General features: G+C 29.1%; 1 protein-coding gene across 4 annotated transcripts in view; it reads right to left on the bottom strand.

Moving 5' to 3' along the window:
* The window catches only part of LOC113552380 (dual 3',5'-cyclic-AMP and -GMP phosphodiesterase 11A-like), a 118,712-nt gene that overhangs the window by 33,007 nt on the left and 65,077 nt on the right, over positions 1–20,628 (bottom strand). For 2 of the 4 annotated variants that reach the window (XM_026955275.1, XM_026955267.1), the window contains exon 2: positions 10,530–11,051. In XM_026955275.1, coding sequence (XP_026811076.1) covers positions 10,530–11,002 — 473 coding nt within the window. In that variant the 5' untranslated portion in view covers positions 11,003–11,051. Of the gene's footprint in view, positions 1–10,529; positions 11,052–20,628 lie in introns of those variants that run through there. The other 2 variants (XM_026955258.1, XM_026955284.1) reach the window with 2 other exon arrangements.

A 20,628-nucleotide genomic window follows, 5' to 3' on the forward strand; every position in this document is an offset into this window, starting at 1 on the left:
TTATGATACTTTACCACATAAAAATAATGTAGGATAATGCCGTTTTTATTTTTCAATTATATTTTATATATTTTTAAATATACTAATGGGAATTAAATAAAAGTTACGACAAAACCACATTATTTGTTTTATTTAAGAGTATAATTTATCATTAACACAAGAATTGTGTGTTCGGTTTTTCAAGTGTTTAAGAAAGTTACTTATTTACGTCACACGTTTTTTTTTACATTATTCCGAACACGTAATCGGTAGTTACTAGGATGTCTTATAATTTGAAGGACCAACTGAACGTGAGAGATAGAAAATGTCAAATTGTTTTTGTCATTACGATAATTAATTCGTGTGCTCAAGACACCTCGAAACCGATGATGCACCACAATTGTCTATTCGGAACGCCGTGTTACAAAAATAATGTCACGCTATAAAATTATTATATTCGTTTCGAATTTAATTTTTTTCTAAACCATATATTGTAAATTGTTAACAAGACAATAGATTTCATTAAAACTAATTGTACTATGATTTTGTTTTTCCACAGTAGATTTGTAACTAAAATATGGAAATAGAAAAAAAAATAATTAATTATCAATAAGTTTTAAAATTATGTACTAACCGGCTCGACGTCTCTGAGTTAAAATTCATTAAGACTTGTTTTATTACTATTATATTTAAGGAATTGTATATGTATATTATGGAGTTTTAAAATTAATTATTTCTGGTTTTATTTTTTTTAAGTTAATTTATTTAACTGAAAATTTAAAAATTAAAATTATTTATTAAACTCGGAACTGCACTGCGAACTGGCCATGATGATACTAAAACATGTATGAGATGTCAAATATCATTCCATTCTTGGTATATGACAACAGGTCTGTATTTTATGAAATAACTAAAAGTTGAATAATCCACATAATACCAATAATTTCAAAATATTATTGTAACTTCATTTACATTAACCGTTATAATTTAGTATATTTTTACGAGTTTCTGTATAAATATCAATCATATAAAATTACATATTTCACCGAGTATTGTTTTCAAAAATGAATCTAAGATTTTACGAATATTTGATTTTCCGGGAGAGTTTATACTATCTTATGATTTAGCGATTCGTTATAATTAAAATGTTAATTCATATAAATTATAGATTGACCTAACATAAAAATTATAAAAACTCTGTTGTCGTCACAACAGAAACACGGACGTGGTAATTATTTACATACACAATGTATATAATATAAAATAGGTCAGGAATTACACGAGATATGTTCTTTGTCTGATTAAAAGGTATATTGGTCAGGACCTCATAGTATATAGTATTGCCATTTTAGGAATTAGGAAGCTTGAGGTTAAGACAATATGTATATAAGTATATATTATATTGCCAGTGCTTCTGCCAAATGGCCATATTTAACGAGATAATGTAATATTTTATATGTATATATTCCAATTTTTTAAAATCATTTCATTTATTATTTATACATCAATATAAAACACAATAATACTAATAAAAATATTACTAACTATGTACTAGTCATAAGAAACCTAATCAGTTGTTGAGATGGAGGCTCAAAACATAAATTATATACTCTTCAACTGCAGTGATATACTTCATGTGCCTTATAACAGATATTAATTAATCATTCTACTTTTTCTTTCATCAGACCCAATTAAAAAAAAAAAAAAAATGCTCTTCTCTCTAATGCAACTTATCCTATATTGCAGCTTGTAGCTCAAATTTCTAATAGTTATTTTACACTAATTTAAGCTAATCTACATTTTAAACGACATAGAGATTTAGGAATTCAATATTTACATTCTGCTTAATATTTAAATTCTTCTTCTTAAATTTAACATATTAATTTATTAATTTTAAATTGTATATGTAGCAATGAATTTATAGATTTTACAATAATAAGTATTTTTTTCTCGTATTTACCATAACCTTTTGGGGCAATAAAAATATTTGAATTCTCAACTTTTAAGTAGAATGGTTTCTGGTAGTAAATCGGTTTAGTCGGTACTTTGGGGTAGAAAGGTAAAAATAATTCATAGCATTTTTAAAATTGATGATAGTTAGTTAAATAAATTACTTTAATAGCAATGTCAATAAACATATCATTGATATACTTAGCGATATAGGCGACATATCGTCTCTGTTTAATATCGTTTTTGTATACGATGATCAATGAATTAAAATTTAACTCATCCATTACATAGAAATCTACTTGACACCTAATGTATAGCAGAGTGGTACCGAATTTTCCATAATTTTATTCATATGAAGTCCATAATATTAATGTGCATATATTTATAGTTATCAATATTCTGTATTAAACTACATTTTAACATTTTAAATAATTTTATTATAATATTAAATGAAACAATACAGCAATTTTGTAAATATAAATTAATTTAAAAAAAGGTAATAATAGTAATAACTTTAATATATATTTTTAAAATGTATTTTTGTTATTGGTATATTAATGTTATGAAACTTTTAAAAACTTCATATGGTTTATAATATATAGGTATTATTAAAATAATATGTCGTTATCAGGTGCTTGATATTTACTGCTGTAAAATTATATACATTTTTACATACGTTTATGTACAAAACTTGGATGCTTACCTAATCATATTAGTTTTTGAAATGACTTTGTCACTTATTTAAAAAAATATATATTTGCAAAATCACACAATCTTAAAACTGATAAAATTATATTCGGCATGTATCTATTAAATTCACAGGTATTATAACCATATTTACTCAAACGAAATAATATATTTTGAATATTTTCCTCGTGCTTAAAAAATACGTATTACCTACAATAAATGTATGAAAACAATCATTATATTATGTATTAAAGTACATCATCGAAAGTTACCAGCACAGTTTTTCACTACGTAAATTGAATTGCTTACAAAGATAACAAAATATAGTTTTTTTTCTACGTGTAACCGTTCAACCACTACATCAATAATGATATACTTATAAATGCGACATGCAATTGTACAAGATATTATATCAGGTTTGTTCTGGTTATTTGTAATACAATTTTAAAACAAAATCTACAAACAAATTAAAATTTAATGGATTTTTTTTTATTTTATATTATGTCGGTACAATGATACATCATCGTATTATTATATCATTATTTTTAAAAAAAAATTCATCAAATTCGCAAAATAGAAAGAAAGGTTTAGATTCAAAATCATATTAACATAAAACGATTTTATGTTGTAACTAATAAAATAATAATAACAATAACAATCAAAAATATTATATAACTAAGAAAAACAATATAACTGTCGCTACATATATATATGTTTAACGCTGCAGATGTACACTAAAACGACTAATTAAAATATTTAATGTCACCTGTTCAATAATGTCTGCAGTTACTAATTGGAAAAATGATAAGATATTTTTTTATGAAATGTAATAATTTGTAAATAATCTATATATTATTATTTTATTGATCATAAGCACAAATATATGTTTTTTGTGTATCACAATGCAAATTATTCAGCTAATTTATTTGGTTTTAAAATAATGCCCAAACCAATGCAACTTTTATGAAACTTCGAAGAGTGATAGTTGTAATTACAGTGATAAACGCATGCATTATTCTTCGCGTTCCAGTTTAAAAATATAAAATAATTGATGAGACCCCTCCTACTATATTTCCATTCGATTATACGGGTATGAACTCTGTTTTTCAAGCTATACTTTTAGTTACGCAAAACCGCAAAAACAAACTGACAACAATATACTCGTACACACACAAACACACATATATATACATACATATTTATAGGTACCTTTAATTTAAAATATTTTTAATATTTTATGAATTATTATTGGTTGTACAGATTTATAATTTGAAAGCTAAACTGTTTTTATTTATCCACCAAAGTTCATATCACTGTTAACTTCTTAGTGAATTTTCCATTTTGTTATTTTTAGTATTTTTTTAGAAAATAGCGCACAATTTTTGAGTTTGTGTAAACACTAATTAACAATTACCAAGACCTCTCCTAATAAATTAACCAAAAAAAAAAGTTCTTCAAACTTTATAAAATGCCTTAAACTTTGATCGTGTCGAAATTATGTACGCATTAGAGAGAGGATGACTTACATATTTTAAATTTGTGCTTACAAATACTTACAAATTTCACAAGACACTTTGGCACAATCAACAACTTTGAAATAACAATATGGCATGGTTTTGAAAAGTGAACACTTAGCAGTGATATAGATTGTTGTAGATAAGTGAAAACGGTTGAATTTACAAATTACTAACACGAGTAATACGTCTTACAAATTACTTTTTAATTATTGAGAAACTTGAATTAAAAACTTTAAACTGTGGCACTTAACTCCACGTACATTTCATACGCACGTATCGATAATGCAAAATGTAACTAATCCAAGGCACCGAAGTCTAAATTTGTGAATGATCTATCAAATAGAATACATACTCATAGTACGTTTTCATTTACAATAAACTTGTAATTTGTATAAGTGATTAAAATTTAAACTAACATATTGTACCAAGTTTAATGTGTACATGTTAATATATAGTTAATATATCATATGACGGAAATTATAGAGAATACGGACAGAGTATGACGACAATAATGTACCCGTAACAATATACTACTTTGAATTTTTTAATTGCCGAAATTCCTATGGCACATGGCCACACACCCACGATTGACTACTGTCAAAATGAGTGTTTGATGAATATCGATAGTAAGCGTGGTGTTTATGATATGGCTTTTTTTTTTTTTAACATAAATACGTTATCATCGTTTTTTTTAATTGAAAATTCCGTTTTTGATTCAATTCACTGAAAAACGTATTTTTTTTTTTTGTTGAGGAGTACTTTATTTTTTTTTTCTAGTTTTTTCTATACTAAAATTTCCCATTACTTTATTACCCTTTTATTCATTAACACGTTTATTACACGTCTAATTTTTTCTTACGACTGTGTAAAATTATTATTGTGTTAATTACACAGTATACGTTTAAATAATTAATATTATTATAAGCCATAGATCAAGATATTATCTAATTAATATAAGTATATTAATGTATATTGTAAACATGACATTTTATTTTTAATTCAAATATTATTATACTAAAAAAAAATACAAGAACTCAATTTTCTACTTTTATAAACATATAGTTTGATATTAAACAGTCCATATCTGACCTGATACAAATGGGATAGTTAAAAGTAAAGGAGATTATTATAAAGCAACTATACAAATTTAAATTATTAAAAACATAACGAAAGTCACAGTTTGTACACTAAGTTGCGATAATCAATTAAATGTGCGACGGCATCCGTTCTTGATGTTCGTACGACATACACACCAAATTGCAACAAATTAAAATAAACATTAGTCTCTGAGTTACATTATTTTAAATTAGAACATTATGTTGTTAGAATTGTGGCTATACCCATTATCTATATTTATGTAATACTGTAATTAGGTACAGTGTGTGGTGGACACTTCGTAATTATAAATGAATATTGAAGATAACGATGAAATTTAAATTTATTTTAACATAATTGTTAATACTTAATCATTATTATTTTCAACATTTATGAATCCCAATTACGAATAATTTATTTTAGACTTACTTTGAATTTTATAAATATTATATTAATGATATAATTTATAAAGAATTTATGTACTTTACATTACAGCTAACAACAAAAAATAAAAATAACTAGGGAGTTCCCCCAATGCTCTCCCCTGGCTACTGCGCTGTTTATAATTGCATAAATATAATATTATAGTTGGAAATAACCATCAATAAATATAAAATAGTAATGAATATTAGGTAATAAATATAAAACCTAAAAAAAAAAAAATATTTTAATTTTAAAATGTTATGAGTTAAATTTTTATCTTTAAATTGTTTAATAGAGATATTTCTATATTGTATATTAATATTTATTTCTTATTTCATACAATCGACTTACATTTAAAAATTACTTCTTGCTCTAGTATATAAATATTAAAACGATTAATTTTTTAATACATGATTTCATATTTCAAGAAAATAAGTACTATTGCATTTAAAAATAAAATAATAAGGCTTAAGTGTACTAATGAAAAGGGATAAGCACATAACCTGAAACAATGTATCGAGATCTGATATTATAGTAAATACATCGACATTTACCTCTGGCTATAAAATTAAAGATGAATTACACATTTTCAAAAAGTCATCTACTTGGAAGTACACTCTCGAGGTTAGATAATACATTAATTACATAATACTATTAACAAGACACGAGATCGTGATGATAGAGTTTTAGGTACGACACACGGGTCGATGACATGTTAACATCACACATGATTATATTATATTGACGGAAGAGGAAAAACGTGTGTGACAGACCATGTCTCTGGAGCTGATAGCCGTACCGACCGATATACGTATCTACAAAGTGTGTACGTATTTGTTGGAAGTCAATTATTAGAGAATTAATCGAAAAGCTATTCGACATCGAACACGTGAACGCAAAATGAAAATAGTAATTAACGAAATTCCCTTTTCCTACGGTCGTTGTTATTATTACGCCTCGAAAATATCGTAATCGGACACTATAAAAACCGTGTTTGTCACTGTTCGACCTCCACACTCTCACTCTCTCGATAACGAAATTAAATTTCCGCGAAGTCGTTTTGAACCCGTCACCACCGTGCACACCGTCCGATACGGGAAATCGTGTGTGGAAGTATATAATATGAGCAAACATTTGCTTTGTCACGCGTTTAAAAAACCGATGGACGAGCGGGAGGGCGACTTAGCTGCCGGCGGCTATATAAAACGCTACAAACATCAATATTGTGGATCGTTTTCGATACACGACTCGACGAGCGAAGAAACATTTTATGGAACACAAATCGTTTTTAAACATATTTTTAGGTTTTTTAAATCCCCTCGTAGAGAAGACGGAAAAAAACACAACTCCCGTGAAGTTTATTGTGGACTACTATTCGTCCAATAGTTGGACGTGTGCGTGTGTTGTGCAGACAACTCGGCATTTCTATAAAATATAAACCGTCGGCTGGAAGTATACGTAGCACCAGCCATAATAATATATACGTGATCGGAAACACTAAACGACTGAATTTAATCAAAACCCGGAATCCTCAGAAAGTCAGAAGTATAACAATAACTACACGCATTCCGAGTATTGGACAGTTTCGGCATAAGAGACCGAATTGTTTTTTCCTCGTCCCGTTCGATTCACGAAAAATTAACTTCCTCGCCCATGTAGTGATATATAAGGACACCGACATAATAATCGTATTGATCACGAACTTCCGAAACACCAGCTTAAAATCCATCACATGTAACATTTCATTCACCGTCGTTTAATTTTTTGCTATTCGTTTTTTTTTTTTTTCGAACGCATTAAAATCATGAAGTGCGATACCGTCGACGACTGATTTGTAATAACGTTAACTTAATTTAATAATATGAGTGGAATTTTATTTATTTCCATAACACGAAATATAAAAATATTAAATGAGATTATTTTGTACACAGCACTACAATGTGAATATTCTATACGTATAATATAAATATATATGATAACGGACTACAGTGAAGGTTTTTACTGTCATCGTAATAATATTCCTAAAATGTGTTATGCGTATAAAAGGTTGTATTAGTCACTCTAGTTATAAATGTAATAAGCACAATATTAAAATGAAAAGACTTTTAACTCAGGGATATGATTTTATTAAAAACGTTTGATTATCGTATTATAAATATATTAAAAATGTACGAGAGAAAAATAATTAAATTAGGTTTTCTGCCAATTTTCGTGGCAGCCTCTAAGAGGTATTTTTTTTTTTTTTTTTTTTATGAAAGATTTATATTATTTACAAATAAAAACAAATTTATTCAGGTTTTTAGTGAATCGTATATCTATATAAATGGTAATTATGCTTATCATATAATATTATTTTTTTAACTTTCCATGAATAATATACAACTGTTATGTGTACATTGAGACTATTGAAGTTACATTGAAGCTATTGAGACATTAAATCAATATTTTCGTAGTCACCAAATCCATTTTTAATAACTAAAATATAAAATGTTCAACATCCATAATACTACATTCTAATAATTTGGTGGAACAGAAAATTGTAATCTAAAAATGGATAAATAATGTTCGTTAATACATTCTAGCTATTTTATTGGTGAATATTTAAAATTATTTTAATTAATAAGACGTAGGTCCGATAGAAGATTGATAATTATCAACATGTCATTGAAAAAAGATTATTTTTAACGATTTTTTCAATTAAATCAATATCAATTCATCACATAAGTGGTCGTGTAAAATGGTTTAGTTCAATTATTGTTACTATGGCCATTGACCGCAACCAGTTCGAAATAAATTCGAAATCGTCTCGAATAATCGCCGTTGCACGAACAACTCCGTGCGAATTGCACACGGCTGATGTGTACTCAAATGTTTTTTCGATTATAATCAAGAATAAAAACCGTAAACCTTCCAGTGATACTTTGCATATTCGTATGAGATGTTTGGCAGTAAATATACTCAGTCGTCAGTAGGCACATCAAATGCGCGAAATGCGAGTGCACTCGTAACGAGTATTATTTTAAACTCTGTGCAGCGAATGCAAAGCCACTGTATTCAGACTACATTATTTGCACACGGATATAGTATGATGTTGTGCGGACTACTGACACTCTTTAAATGAAATTCAAGTGCGCACTTGTAGTTTTTTTTTTTTTATCGTCTTCATATAGGTTAAAAGCCACGGGAAATATGAATTCAACACGCGCTAAAATATTTCACGAGTGTTTGTAAAACGTTTATGATATTACAAATGCGAGCCTGGCATAATATCACCATGCTATCGTTATGGTCCAAGGTCGTGGGATGCCGCACAGGGTCGAGAGTAAAATTTATTCAACGATATCCGCATCACCGTTATTATTAACGGCAAACAGACTACACACAGTACGCCGAACACGGTTTTGTTGTGGTGTTTTCGATTCGCAGTGTTCACATAATAATAACTGTCATTGTTGTTACGACGTATACCTGTAGCGACTGTAACATATTTCACTAGCTATTCGTATTATTATTGTGACGAAGAACCGGAAAACGAATACAAATCGAATAATATACGTTTAGCTGACGAAAACTGTAGAATGGGTTTTTGATTTTTGATTGTTTAGACCTCGAAATCGAAAACCAAAATACCACTGTTATCTATTGTCCGAAACTTTATCTATTATTTACACGTTTACTGTCAGTATAATATTAATCTTTAATTGCGAACAATTTTAGTGCACAGCACGAGACGTGCCACCATTTTGCCGGTAACTCGGAACGTTCGTATTATAATTATTATAAGCAGTAATTAGTCTCTGACTTGTTCAAATTATAAAAAAAAAATATTAAACATCATTAATATAATATACGTCGCAGACGTATGATATTTAATTACCTATTACATTTTTCGATGTAATTATAATGATGGTTGACGGTAAATTACTTATAAAAACGTGGCTTTCTATTACTTGCACGCCTGTTAATTACTAGAAAAATATGTTATACGGAGATCTATTTTTATAATAAAAAAATAATAATGTTTTGGAATAAATGTAATTTCATTAAAAGACAATTATTATCATATATGTATGGTAAGTAAACAAAAACACAAGTATTTTAATATTTTATAACAACCGTTTGAACTGAAATATTAGAAACATAAATAGAGTTAATTTTGGTAAAATATAGTTTCAAATAGTCTTATTAGGAAATGTCTTGTAATAATAATTATTATTATTTTGCATGTAATATCCATAAAAATGGTTTTTACATTTGCAGTTAAAATCATCTATGCGATTACTTGTTGATAATAACGTAATGTAAAAAGTTGTCTCATAATATAACTTGTGTATACATTTTTATAAAAAAATGTCTATAGATTGTTATTATACTATAAAGTTTAAAGTTACAAAAATAAAAAAAACTTAAAATAAACAAGATATTACTTTATAATAATACATTTATATTACTATAAGTGATTTATTTTTCTATTGGTACTTGGTTAAAAATTGAGTCGATAATTCATTTGTTGAGATATAATAACATTAAATTTAATATTTAAATCGCAAAATAAAATATGAATAGTGTTATTTTGTAATCGAGTAAACAGGGTCAATAGCACGCAGAATATCGAATGTAGTATTAAAAATTGATTTACACGTTAATAATTTAATAAAAAATTGTGCCATAATGATAGGGGAAGTCATAATGAGTGTTTCACTTGTTCAAGTACCCGTAACGATAATAATTGCACGTGTAAAATATACCCGACGTTATACTATAACAATAAACGCAAAATAAACCACACCGATCGTTTCGGCGGCCCCGTGACGGAGTTAAGGTAAAACGCGGTGACGTACGCCACGGACACAATAACGTTATAAGGATAGCACTCACTTTCTCATGTCCTTCAGCGACGATCTCCTACTGGAGCAAATCGGCACGTCCTTGCCGATCTCCTGTGTGCGCAATACGCTCCGGGTCTTGGCCCGGGCAAAGTCGTGTCGTCGGCATCTCTTCGAGTTGGACCGATATACCTGAGACACGGACAGCGAGTTGGTGCCGTTGACCAGGATGCTAGGCGTGTTCGGAGACGTGGCCGGCGAGACCTGCTGCACTGCCAGTCCGTTTGCCGGACTCACGTTACCCGACGACGACGTAGACGTGGCCGACGAGATGTAATCGTTGATGTTTAGGAATCCGTGCGAGACTAGCCATTTGTTGATCAGGTCCAGTTCAATTTTCCGGAGGAAATAGTCCTGACAGTGGTCCGGGTGGCTGTCGAGCCATTCCTCGACCACTGATAGCGTGATTTGCGTCATTTCGTCACCGTTCAACGCTGCGACGTCGGCCTCTTCATTCTTCCGCATGCATCTGCGTGCACAACACAACAGCGATTAAGTCTCGGCGTGCAAGTTTCTGAGGATAAAAAATAAAATAATAATATTATAATGAGATATATTAATTATATATGTGTGTGTGTGTGTGATATCAAGTTATTAACGTGCACCTATATTGTATTGTGTAATATGTCAAGTACCGATGATATTATTAGATTTCACGAGACTTGGTAAAATACCTATTATTTAAGTAAAATACTTAGCATTTTATTAAATTCGGTTGATTCCATGACTATCATACCGTTTTCGACATAATTCATAAACTGAACACAGTTTCATTTTTTTCTCAAACCCCTATAATATAAATACTATTGTAACACGGCATCTTCGATAGGCAATTTCACTACACCACCGTCGCTGCACCAATTTTCTTCTATCTGTCTATAGAGAGATTTCTTAATTTTACGTAAGTACATATAAATCGATTGAATATTAAAATATCGTAAAAAACTAACGTACAAACACGGTTGATGATATTATTTATAAGTTTGAGAATAAGTAAATTATCAAAAATATTAAATTTAATTACATAAAATATGTTCTACTGAAGTCAAATTATTTGTTATGTTATGAATTATTTTACAAGTACAATGCATTCGAGAGTAGCATATTATAAATTATGGTTGGTTAAAAATTAAAATACATTAAAGCGCGATTTAATTTAGTGAATTAATTAAGATTAGTTAATTAGTATATTGCGCAGGAATTCTTAACTAATAATTTATAGATCCCTAGGGTGGTTTTCGGTAGTCAACGGGATTTATTTCATTGTACATTATATTGAAGTTTCTACGTATTTAATTTCATAAAACATATATATTTTATGTATTAAGTCGGTTCATAGTGAAGAAAAATTTTAAGATTTCCTGATATAGCGTATATTATTTTTATTCGTACTATAATGTACAATTTTAGATACTAAAATAATCAAATAATTAGAAATATATATTATTTAAAATGAAAAAAAACAAACGTTATTCAAATCAGCACATCATTAATAATAACATGTTCACTTTTTAACCATTATTAAATCAATGAAAAAAAAACGAACACTTCAATATGAAATGTTAATACTGAAGTGCCAGTTATATGGACAAGAGAAAAATGTAATCCTTTGACCGTCTGTATTACTCCGACTGTATTATATTATATTTATGTATCGATTCTCAGGTATTTAAAATTTACTCGATAACATTTCCTGTTCATGTTGTATTGACGATTTAAACTCGTTTCTAAAGATTTATTACACCATTCAGACTTTGTATACAGTGATATTAAAATATTTACTGAAATTCCATTGGGTTTTTAATAGTAGAATAATATAATATTGATATTATCGTTTTCAGTATATTATTGAAGATAAAATTTTGAGTTTTTAGAGACGTTTAATGTTTATATAGTTTATAATGTATATACACTGCATAGTCTTTACCGTGTAAGTCTAGTAGAAGTTGATACAAATATTGACAGCTTTGATTAAATCCAATACAGATTTATATTATCGATGAATTATACCAGAACAACGTCATATAATAATCACTAGGTATATAAAACTATTAGCTAGATAAAATTATCATAAGCCGGTATTTAAAAGTTAAGTTATCCATATAATCATATCAATAAGTAACTATTATTTTACTTTTTTCGAATCTATTCAAGAGGTAAACTTGAAATCAATCGTAGTGTTTACCGATAGGTATATTGTATATATGAACCATTATTGTCGGATAAACGCGTAAAGCTAAATAGTATTGTTTAACACCAGAGAATATACTATTATACTCTATATGTATAATGCATAATTATAAGTGACTATAATAATCAAAATATATAAAATGATATCAATAGATTTATATTTAAATGACGACCTATTGTATGAGCAGAAATTCAAACGCATTAAATTAAACATTATAAATGTATTTTAAGTGAAGAATTCACTCTGTTTTATAATTATTGGTTTCGAGTGTACCCATTATCAATAAGTCACATACCACATAGGTCACAGTAGTGTATATGTTAATTTTAATTCAAAATTCGGTTTAGAATTTTAACGTTGGGTGTGTGTTTTTACTTTTAAGGATATTTTATAGCGTGTTTGTATTATACTAAGTAATATTTACTTGAACAAATGCATGGAAACACATCCATATATTTCATATAAAAATAATTATAATATTATGTCATATATTATATTGTTGTTATTATCGTAAAAGATAAACCTGACGTAAACGTTTTATTTTCTATTAAAAAAAGTAATTTACCAATTATAGAATATTAAGTTTTAACGATTAATATTTTTTGAATAGTAAAGTAATAAAAATTGTATGTCAAGAAATCGTTATATTGCATTAACGTTGAAATGCTGATAAAAAACTAATGTGGCTTAACACTAAACTTTGTTTTCATTCTAATATCATATATTTATGATAATAAATTAAATTAATGATAATTTTGTATTTAAATTTCAAGACTTATGGTTATTATTAAAATTATATGGATTTTTAATTATAAAATAATTCTTACAATTGTCGTGATGTTAATGCATTTTGTGCACATTTTCGCTTCGACTAATTATAAACAAAATATGTCTATATTTTTTTTATTTTTTAAAGAAAAAAATGTAAAAAAAAGCGTTACTTAACTTCCATGTTCAAGCTTTTAGACTTGCAAAAAACAACCTTATCAACATAAATTGATAAAAGACTTTAGAAAAGTAAAACATTTCATTCAAATATCTATAAAAAGCATAAAAAGATTTTGTAAATCATATTATCATGCACGCTTCAGTATATAAGTTTGGTGAATATAATTTAAGTTTATATTTTGTTTTTTATTGTTATAATAATAAAATGAACAAAACAAAATAGTTTAAAATATTTTTTTTACAGACATATTCCAATTTTCCCGAATTTTTTTTTGTTTCTCCGGATGTATTTGGAAACTATTGGGATTTTTCAACTCCTTTCCCTCAACGACAAAAACTAACTAGATTCAATTTTCTACCAGAAACTCCCAACGAAGTTTAAAATCGAATCATTTTAACTAATTCATAAGGTGGAAAATACAAAAAAAATATATATAAAACGCATCACTGTGAAACCAATGCATTCCACTCATCAGAATCTAAAAATTGTTAAGCATTCAAAAAACACAATATTTAGATTTTATCGATTGCATTGCAACAAAATGGCAAAAAAAACGCTGATTCGTACAATCACATTCAATTGTACGCCGTGCAAGTATAAAACGTAACACAATACGAATATTACTGAACAGACGGATTCTTGGGAAACGCGCCTCGTAGTATCCATTATAATTGTTAATAAGTTGTGCACAACGACACAACAATATTAATTTAGAATTGTCGTTTATCTGCGTTCACCCGCCACTGTACCGCATAATAATAATAATAATACATTTTGTGTGTACGTGCATGTGCTGTCATGTGCTGTATGTAATGTGGTTGCGGTCGAGAGTATTGCATTCGAGTATTATGCGTATAACGGAAACGATACAAAATAAAAATTATAAACTTATACTCTCGAAAAGTGAAATTATATCCGGTCATTTGAACAGCCAAGTGACACACGTGTATAACAATAATAGTAAAAATAATAACAATAATGACGGGTGGTTCAGCGTAAGTGAATATGGTTTACATAATACGTGATGCAAAAAGGTTGCCGAGCAGACTGTTTGTGGTAACGGGTGAAAGCGTGGATGGGGGGGAGAGGTGAAGAAGAAGGTATTCGGCGAGAGAGAATCCATTTATACCGTCCGTACCGGAACCACCTCCCATCAATCAGCATTTCCTCTGAAATCTTTACCCCGTTTTTCACGTCCACTTCCGCTGTGCCGAACGGGCACGCGACTGCGTGCTAACGTCACGGTGACGACAAAACAATACTAGTGATAATAATAATAATAATAATAATAATAATAATAATTGATATTCAATGCTCGTGCGATACGCGCGTTTCCCGTTTATATTATATACGTTGTGCTAAAACATCCACCGCCCGTGTATATTATATACGGTCTTCTGCCTTTGATCGCCGCGGCGCTTTTAATGCCTTTCTGCCAAAATCTTTCAAAAACTGTCACCCGCCGACTCGGATACGCGCGACCTTTTACGCGATTGACGGCGGCGGCGGCGGCGGTAATCGCGAATTCAATTTAACTCACATAATACGTATGCCTCGTAATAATATCGTCTTCGAAACGAGCGCTCCTCTTACGGCTGTCGTAGCGCTACATACTTAATGCTCATCTGCGACACACGTGTACGAAACTCGCCGCACACGCACGTCGGCTGATACATAATATGTATATTATTGTGTAACGTTATATCATACATGTCTGTGCGCGCTCGAAAAACTTTTGTTCGCGCGCATGCAACGCGATCGGTTTACAATTGGTTTTCTCCTCCGCAAAGGAAAATATTATATCGTTTCTTTTGCGCGGAGACTTTAGTTTTTAGAGTTTTAAATCTGTTTCTGATCGCAGCGCCGCCCGACAAGATAACGGCCGAGTATTCTCGCGACGTAATCCGAATTGCGACGACGAGTTGTAATGTCTAAAAGCGGTCAATATAACGTTACACTCGAGATAGTTGTATGAATATAATATAGAACTGTGCCATTAGTTATTAATAATATTATGTTTCATACTACAGTTTTTACGTACAGAATTATCGTAAATAACGTTTATTTATTGATAATATAGATATATTAATTATGTATTCGTGGACGTGGATCGCAATAATGCTGCGAACTTTGGATCAATTAAAATTTCTCGGAAATCTCGAGCGCTCGTTCGACTTAATATACGAAGTACTTATTGAGTGTGAAATAAACGAACTTCAAGAGATCAATCATTGATGATAAAATTAATAAATTATAATAAGAAATATGAATGAAATTTGTGGGGTTTTTTAAGAAAAAAACGATAAACAGAAAATAATGCCCGATATACAACGGTAACTGTATTGGTAGGACAAATGATTATCAATATAAATTCTTAGAATTTTAGTCAACATCAATCTTATTCAATAGAATAATATATGCAGAAGATGGCCCAAGTTTTTAGATAAAACTTGAGTATTATAAGAAATGTTCTTGAATGGAAGTATGAGTGGGAAGGATACTCTACGTTATATTATGTTATAATGATTAATATTATATTGCAAATACTAGACATTTAGCTGAATAACACGAAGTTTTTCATTTAACTGTTAAAATTATGCAAACATGATATGACATAATATATTCAATATTATAACATCATTATTTATCTTAATTTGTAATGAAATTGAAGATGTATTGACAAATTTTCAAACTTTTAAGTTGTTATTTGGGTAAAAAGGGTTTATATTTCAATTTTCAACCAAATTCATATTGGCATAGTTCATAATATATATTAATATAATAACATCCATTAGTATTTTAATTGTTATTTGAATAAACATTAACATAATATATTTAATAAAATGTCGAATTGCAATTAAATTTCAAAACTCATAAAATAATATGATTTCGGTAACTTTTAAGTAAAAAAAAATAAAACAAATATAATTTGTATTGTAAGTATTTTACATTTTCAAAACTTATAATCGATTATAATATATAAAAATGTGTAATTTTCTATTCAATGAATATTGTGTGCGATTCAGAAAATGATTGATATTATCAAAACATCATCAATTTTTATATCGAGTAAATATAACATTATATACGTGGTTGTTATTAGGTTAACAAGCGTATTGTCACAATTTAATTGCTTTTATATTATTTTAATTAGCTAATCGTTAATTTTGTTCATGTGAAGCGACACAAATTTTATAATATGTCCTAAAGTTATTAAACATACATTTTTTACAATTAAATAAATAAAAAAAAATGTTTTTCAATCACACGTAGATATCATAGAGATGATTATGGTTTATAGACGATACGAATAATTAATAATTATTATTGTACCTACGCATTTCGGTACGACGTAAATATTTGAATGTTTTCCATTAGAGTACGATATCCATTACTACGTGTAATACATATTAGACAATATTTTTGTCTCACTCGGTTATTCGGATACAATTTACAATATTATTTGCGGTAGACGTGGTGAAGTTATTATGACAGATTTGTTTCGCGCACGGTACAATACGTTCGGAAACATTTAAAAAAAAACATTATATACTGCAGTTACATAATATCTATAACCAAAAGTAATCCATTATAATTACATAAACCTTGACCCTACATTATAATTGACTGTTTTCTTGAACAATAAACACTTAAAACCTTTAGGCTAACATAAGTATGTAAGTTGTAAGTATATACTTACACATGTTAAGTAGACATACGAGCGGATTGTAGTAGCACAGAGGCGTACTCTAAAATAGGTTTGTTCACTACACATATACATCGTCACTCGCACACAATTGAATACGGTTATATAGCTAAACTTTAGAGTATGATATTAATAATGTACGTTGTAATTCCAAAATTATAATTTTTTTATTTTTTTAGGAACTGTCACACATTACATTACACTATAAAGCCTTGCAAAATGTTGTACTCAGAACTGAATTTTAATAATATGAGATCTGTCGCTGATTTCGTATAATATATCATCGATGGTGACGTCAGTCCATTTACCGATCGATAGATTGTGTCCGATTACGTGGCAGGCCCAGAGGCACCACGAGCACCACTACCGGCGCGACCTAGCCAGCGAACCGTGACTTATATTATTATTATATAATTGTGGTACTTGACATATTCTTAGTTTGTGGGATCAAACTTTCTGGCCGCCCACCACCGCCTCAGCAACCGCCGCGACTCCGACGACATATATTGTCGTTTCGAGTCAGAACTACATATTATATAAATTGAATATATATCTAGTGAAGCATGGGTGCGTGAAGTGATGGGTGTGAGAGGGAAGGGATTTCGCCTGGAAGTTCGACGAACTCTGTCAGTTCGCCGGCCATAAATCCCAGAAACTCGTCGATGAAAACGAATGGGCTGTGCAGTGTGCGTGTGTGTGAGTGTACGCGTTTTGACGGCAATGTAGAAAACGGTTAATCTCGTTTTACCGACACACTCCTCACTGACCCTTTACCACCGAGTTCTATTTTATCTTTCTAATTTCATTTTATTTTTTTTTTAATAACATTTTGTTTACAACCCACACAGACATAATCTATTATAAGTATAATTAGTAAAATGCTACAATAGTTGATAGGGATATAGGTGGATTGATATAGTAATGGTCGGAGAAACTGCAATTCATTCACAAGTACACAAAGTTGCTCCCCTTCCCCACTTTGTCCGACTGATTTCAAAATACCACCAAATAATTGCAAATCGAGTTTCGCTAATAGATAACTTTTTTCGTTTTTTTACGAATTTAAAAAAAAAATTGAAAGTATTTAGGTGATTTGCAGTTAATTTACAATTGATTGGTGATATTCTTAAGTCGGACGGAAAAAGTGAGGGGACAACTTCATTTACACTGTAATCATAGCGCCTCCTGTTATTTATTTTAGTATTTTTTATTTCGCATATTATTATTATTCGATACACTTCATAACGTTTTACTTTAAGTCTTATCGGTTGATTATAAGTGATGACACAGATGAAAATATTAAGGGATTCTGGTTTGAGTGCTTAACTTGGAATATAATTGTTTGTAGTATCGAGTTGCAAATAAGTTAACTATTGGTATTTGTAGTTATTGTATAGTACATAATTGTATACTGGTCATATTCCTCGGATGTCTCGGTGATCCAGTTATTAATTTTCCAAGATAAATAGTCTGAAAAGCTTGTATAGATTTCGTATTGGAGAGTTTGGCTTGACCCTAAATTTAAACAACATATGACCAAAAATTGATTATTATTATTTTATATATATATGTATAAACTTTAGTTCTTTAAATTAATTGAATTGAACAATATTGAGCGGATGAAATGTAGTCTTTTGTTATACAGTTTTCATTTGTTTCATATATTTGCCCTAAGTAAGCCTTCTGTCCAAGTCGAATTGTATTAGTATTTAGTTACATTTTGAATTGATAAAGGTATACTTTGTTAAATAAGGCTGAGGGCTTTCGTTTCTACTAAGGTTGAAATTGAATTTGAACCAACTTGCTGACGTTTATCTTGATTTTATATTTATTAGACACATTAGAAATTTAGTGGTGGTATCGCATAATACATTTGTTTATCAGGAAGGAAATCTTTGTGTGATGCAAGTTTAGTAGTTTCATCTGCATAAGTCGCTAAAGTTATAAGACTTGTTTTGAGGAGGTCTGCGGTATAATAAATATTATAAATTATTATACAGTATACTCCGCTTCCTTAGGGTATTCTAACATTGATTTTACAATAGGAAGAATAAAAATCATTAAGTTTTAGGTTCTGTTTTTCGTGTTGATAACATCATACTGGAACTTTTATGTATTATCATATTATTACCGTTCAGACATATCAGACTATTACAATATTCTATTACACACATGGGACACGCTTTCGCCACCTGTAGTATATTATGTAAACGTGTGAAGTACTGAAATGTACACGGGTCTGACGCGACGGCTATGAATATTTCCGTTATTTTAATACAATTCAACGAAAACCGAAAAAACTGTGTTGTTGACGACCGGTTTTTCAAAAACCATTTGAAAAAAAAATAACGGAAGAGATAGTATTTTTCGCAAACCATTCACACACGTATTATAAATTATAGTACAATAACATTGTGTAATGTGTGAAAAATAAAAAATTATCAGTTCGGTTACGAATGACACTTTTTATATCAAATGTAAGTATAAACTTTAACTAACCTTTAGACCTTTAGTGTAATGGTGTAATCGTTAATTTTTCGTTCATGTTTATTTTTTTTTCTAGTGTGTGCGTGTGTTTGTGTTTGTGTGTTTGTAATGATGGCAAATAAATGCCTCTCGAAATAAAACTATCTCGAAGGAATAAAACTATTACATAAAACCCCAAACGAATGAAATGTTTATGAAAAACAATTACATTTTAAGATAAATATAAATTTCAAAATATATACAATTTAAAGTGAAATAACTCTGTTATTATTACATTATAATTTATTATATAGCTCATGAAGTCGTTTATAGTGTTTTATTTACATCGAAATGTATTTGTTCACGCCACCACGGTAATATAAACGATTGCCAACAAGAGTATATTATTATTTACTCTTCACGTTTTTCTAAAAACTTAAAAATCAAGATTACAAAGTCTGCATCATTTGAGAATCAATATCTAAATCTGAATACTTGAAAACAATACATTAGGAAATTGTTTTTCCATCTATTTTGTTATTTTTGTACACGAGAAAGAATATCATACGATAATATTGTGATATAAAATTACAATATATTTTTCCGAGAAGTGCTTCGACAATATTTGTAAATGAAAAATTTAAGAATAATATGACTTCATAGGGAAACTCAAAAAAAAAACCATGCTACAAACTATAAGATTATCCATACGAGCTGATGAAACTAAAATATGATTCCAAGAAAAAGTAGTATCAATAAGTAGGTACTAAAGATTCTGT

This window comes from Rhopalosiphum maidis, chromosome 1, assembly GCF_003676215.2.
Source record: "Rhopalosiphum maidis isolate BTI-1 chromosome 1, ASM367621v3, whole genome shotgun sequence".
Classification (NCBI taxonomy): Eukaryota; Metazoa; Arthropoda; class Insecta; order Hemiptera; family Aphididae; genus Rhopalosiphum; species Rhopalosiphum maidis.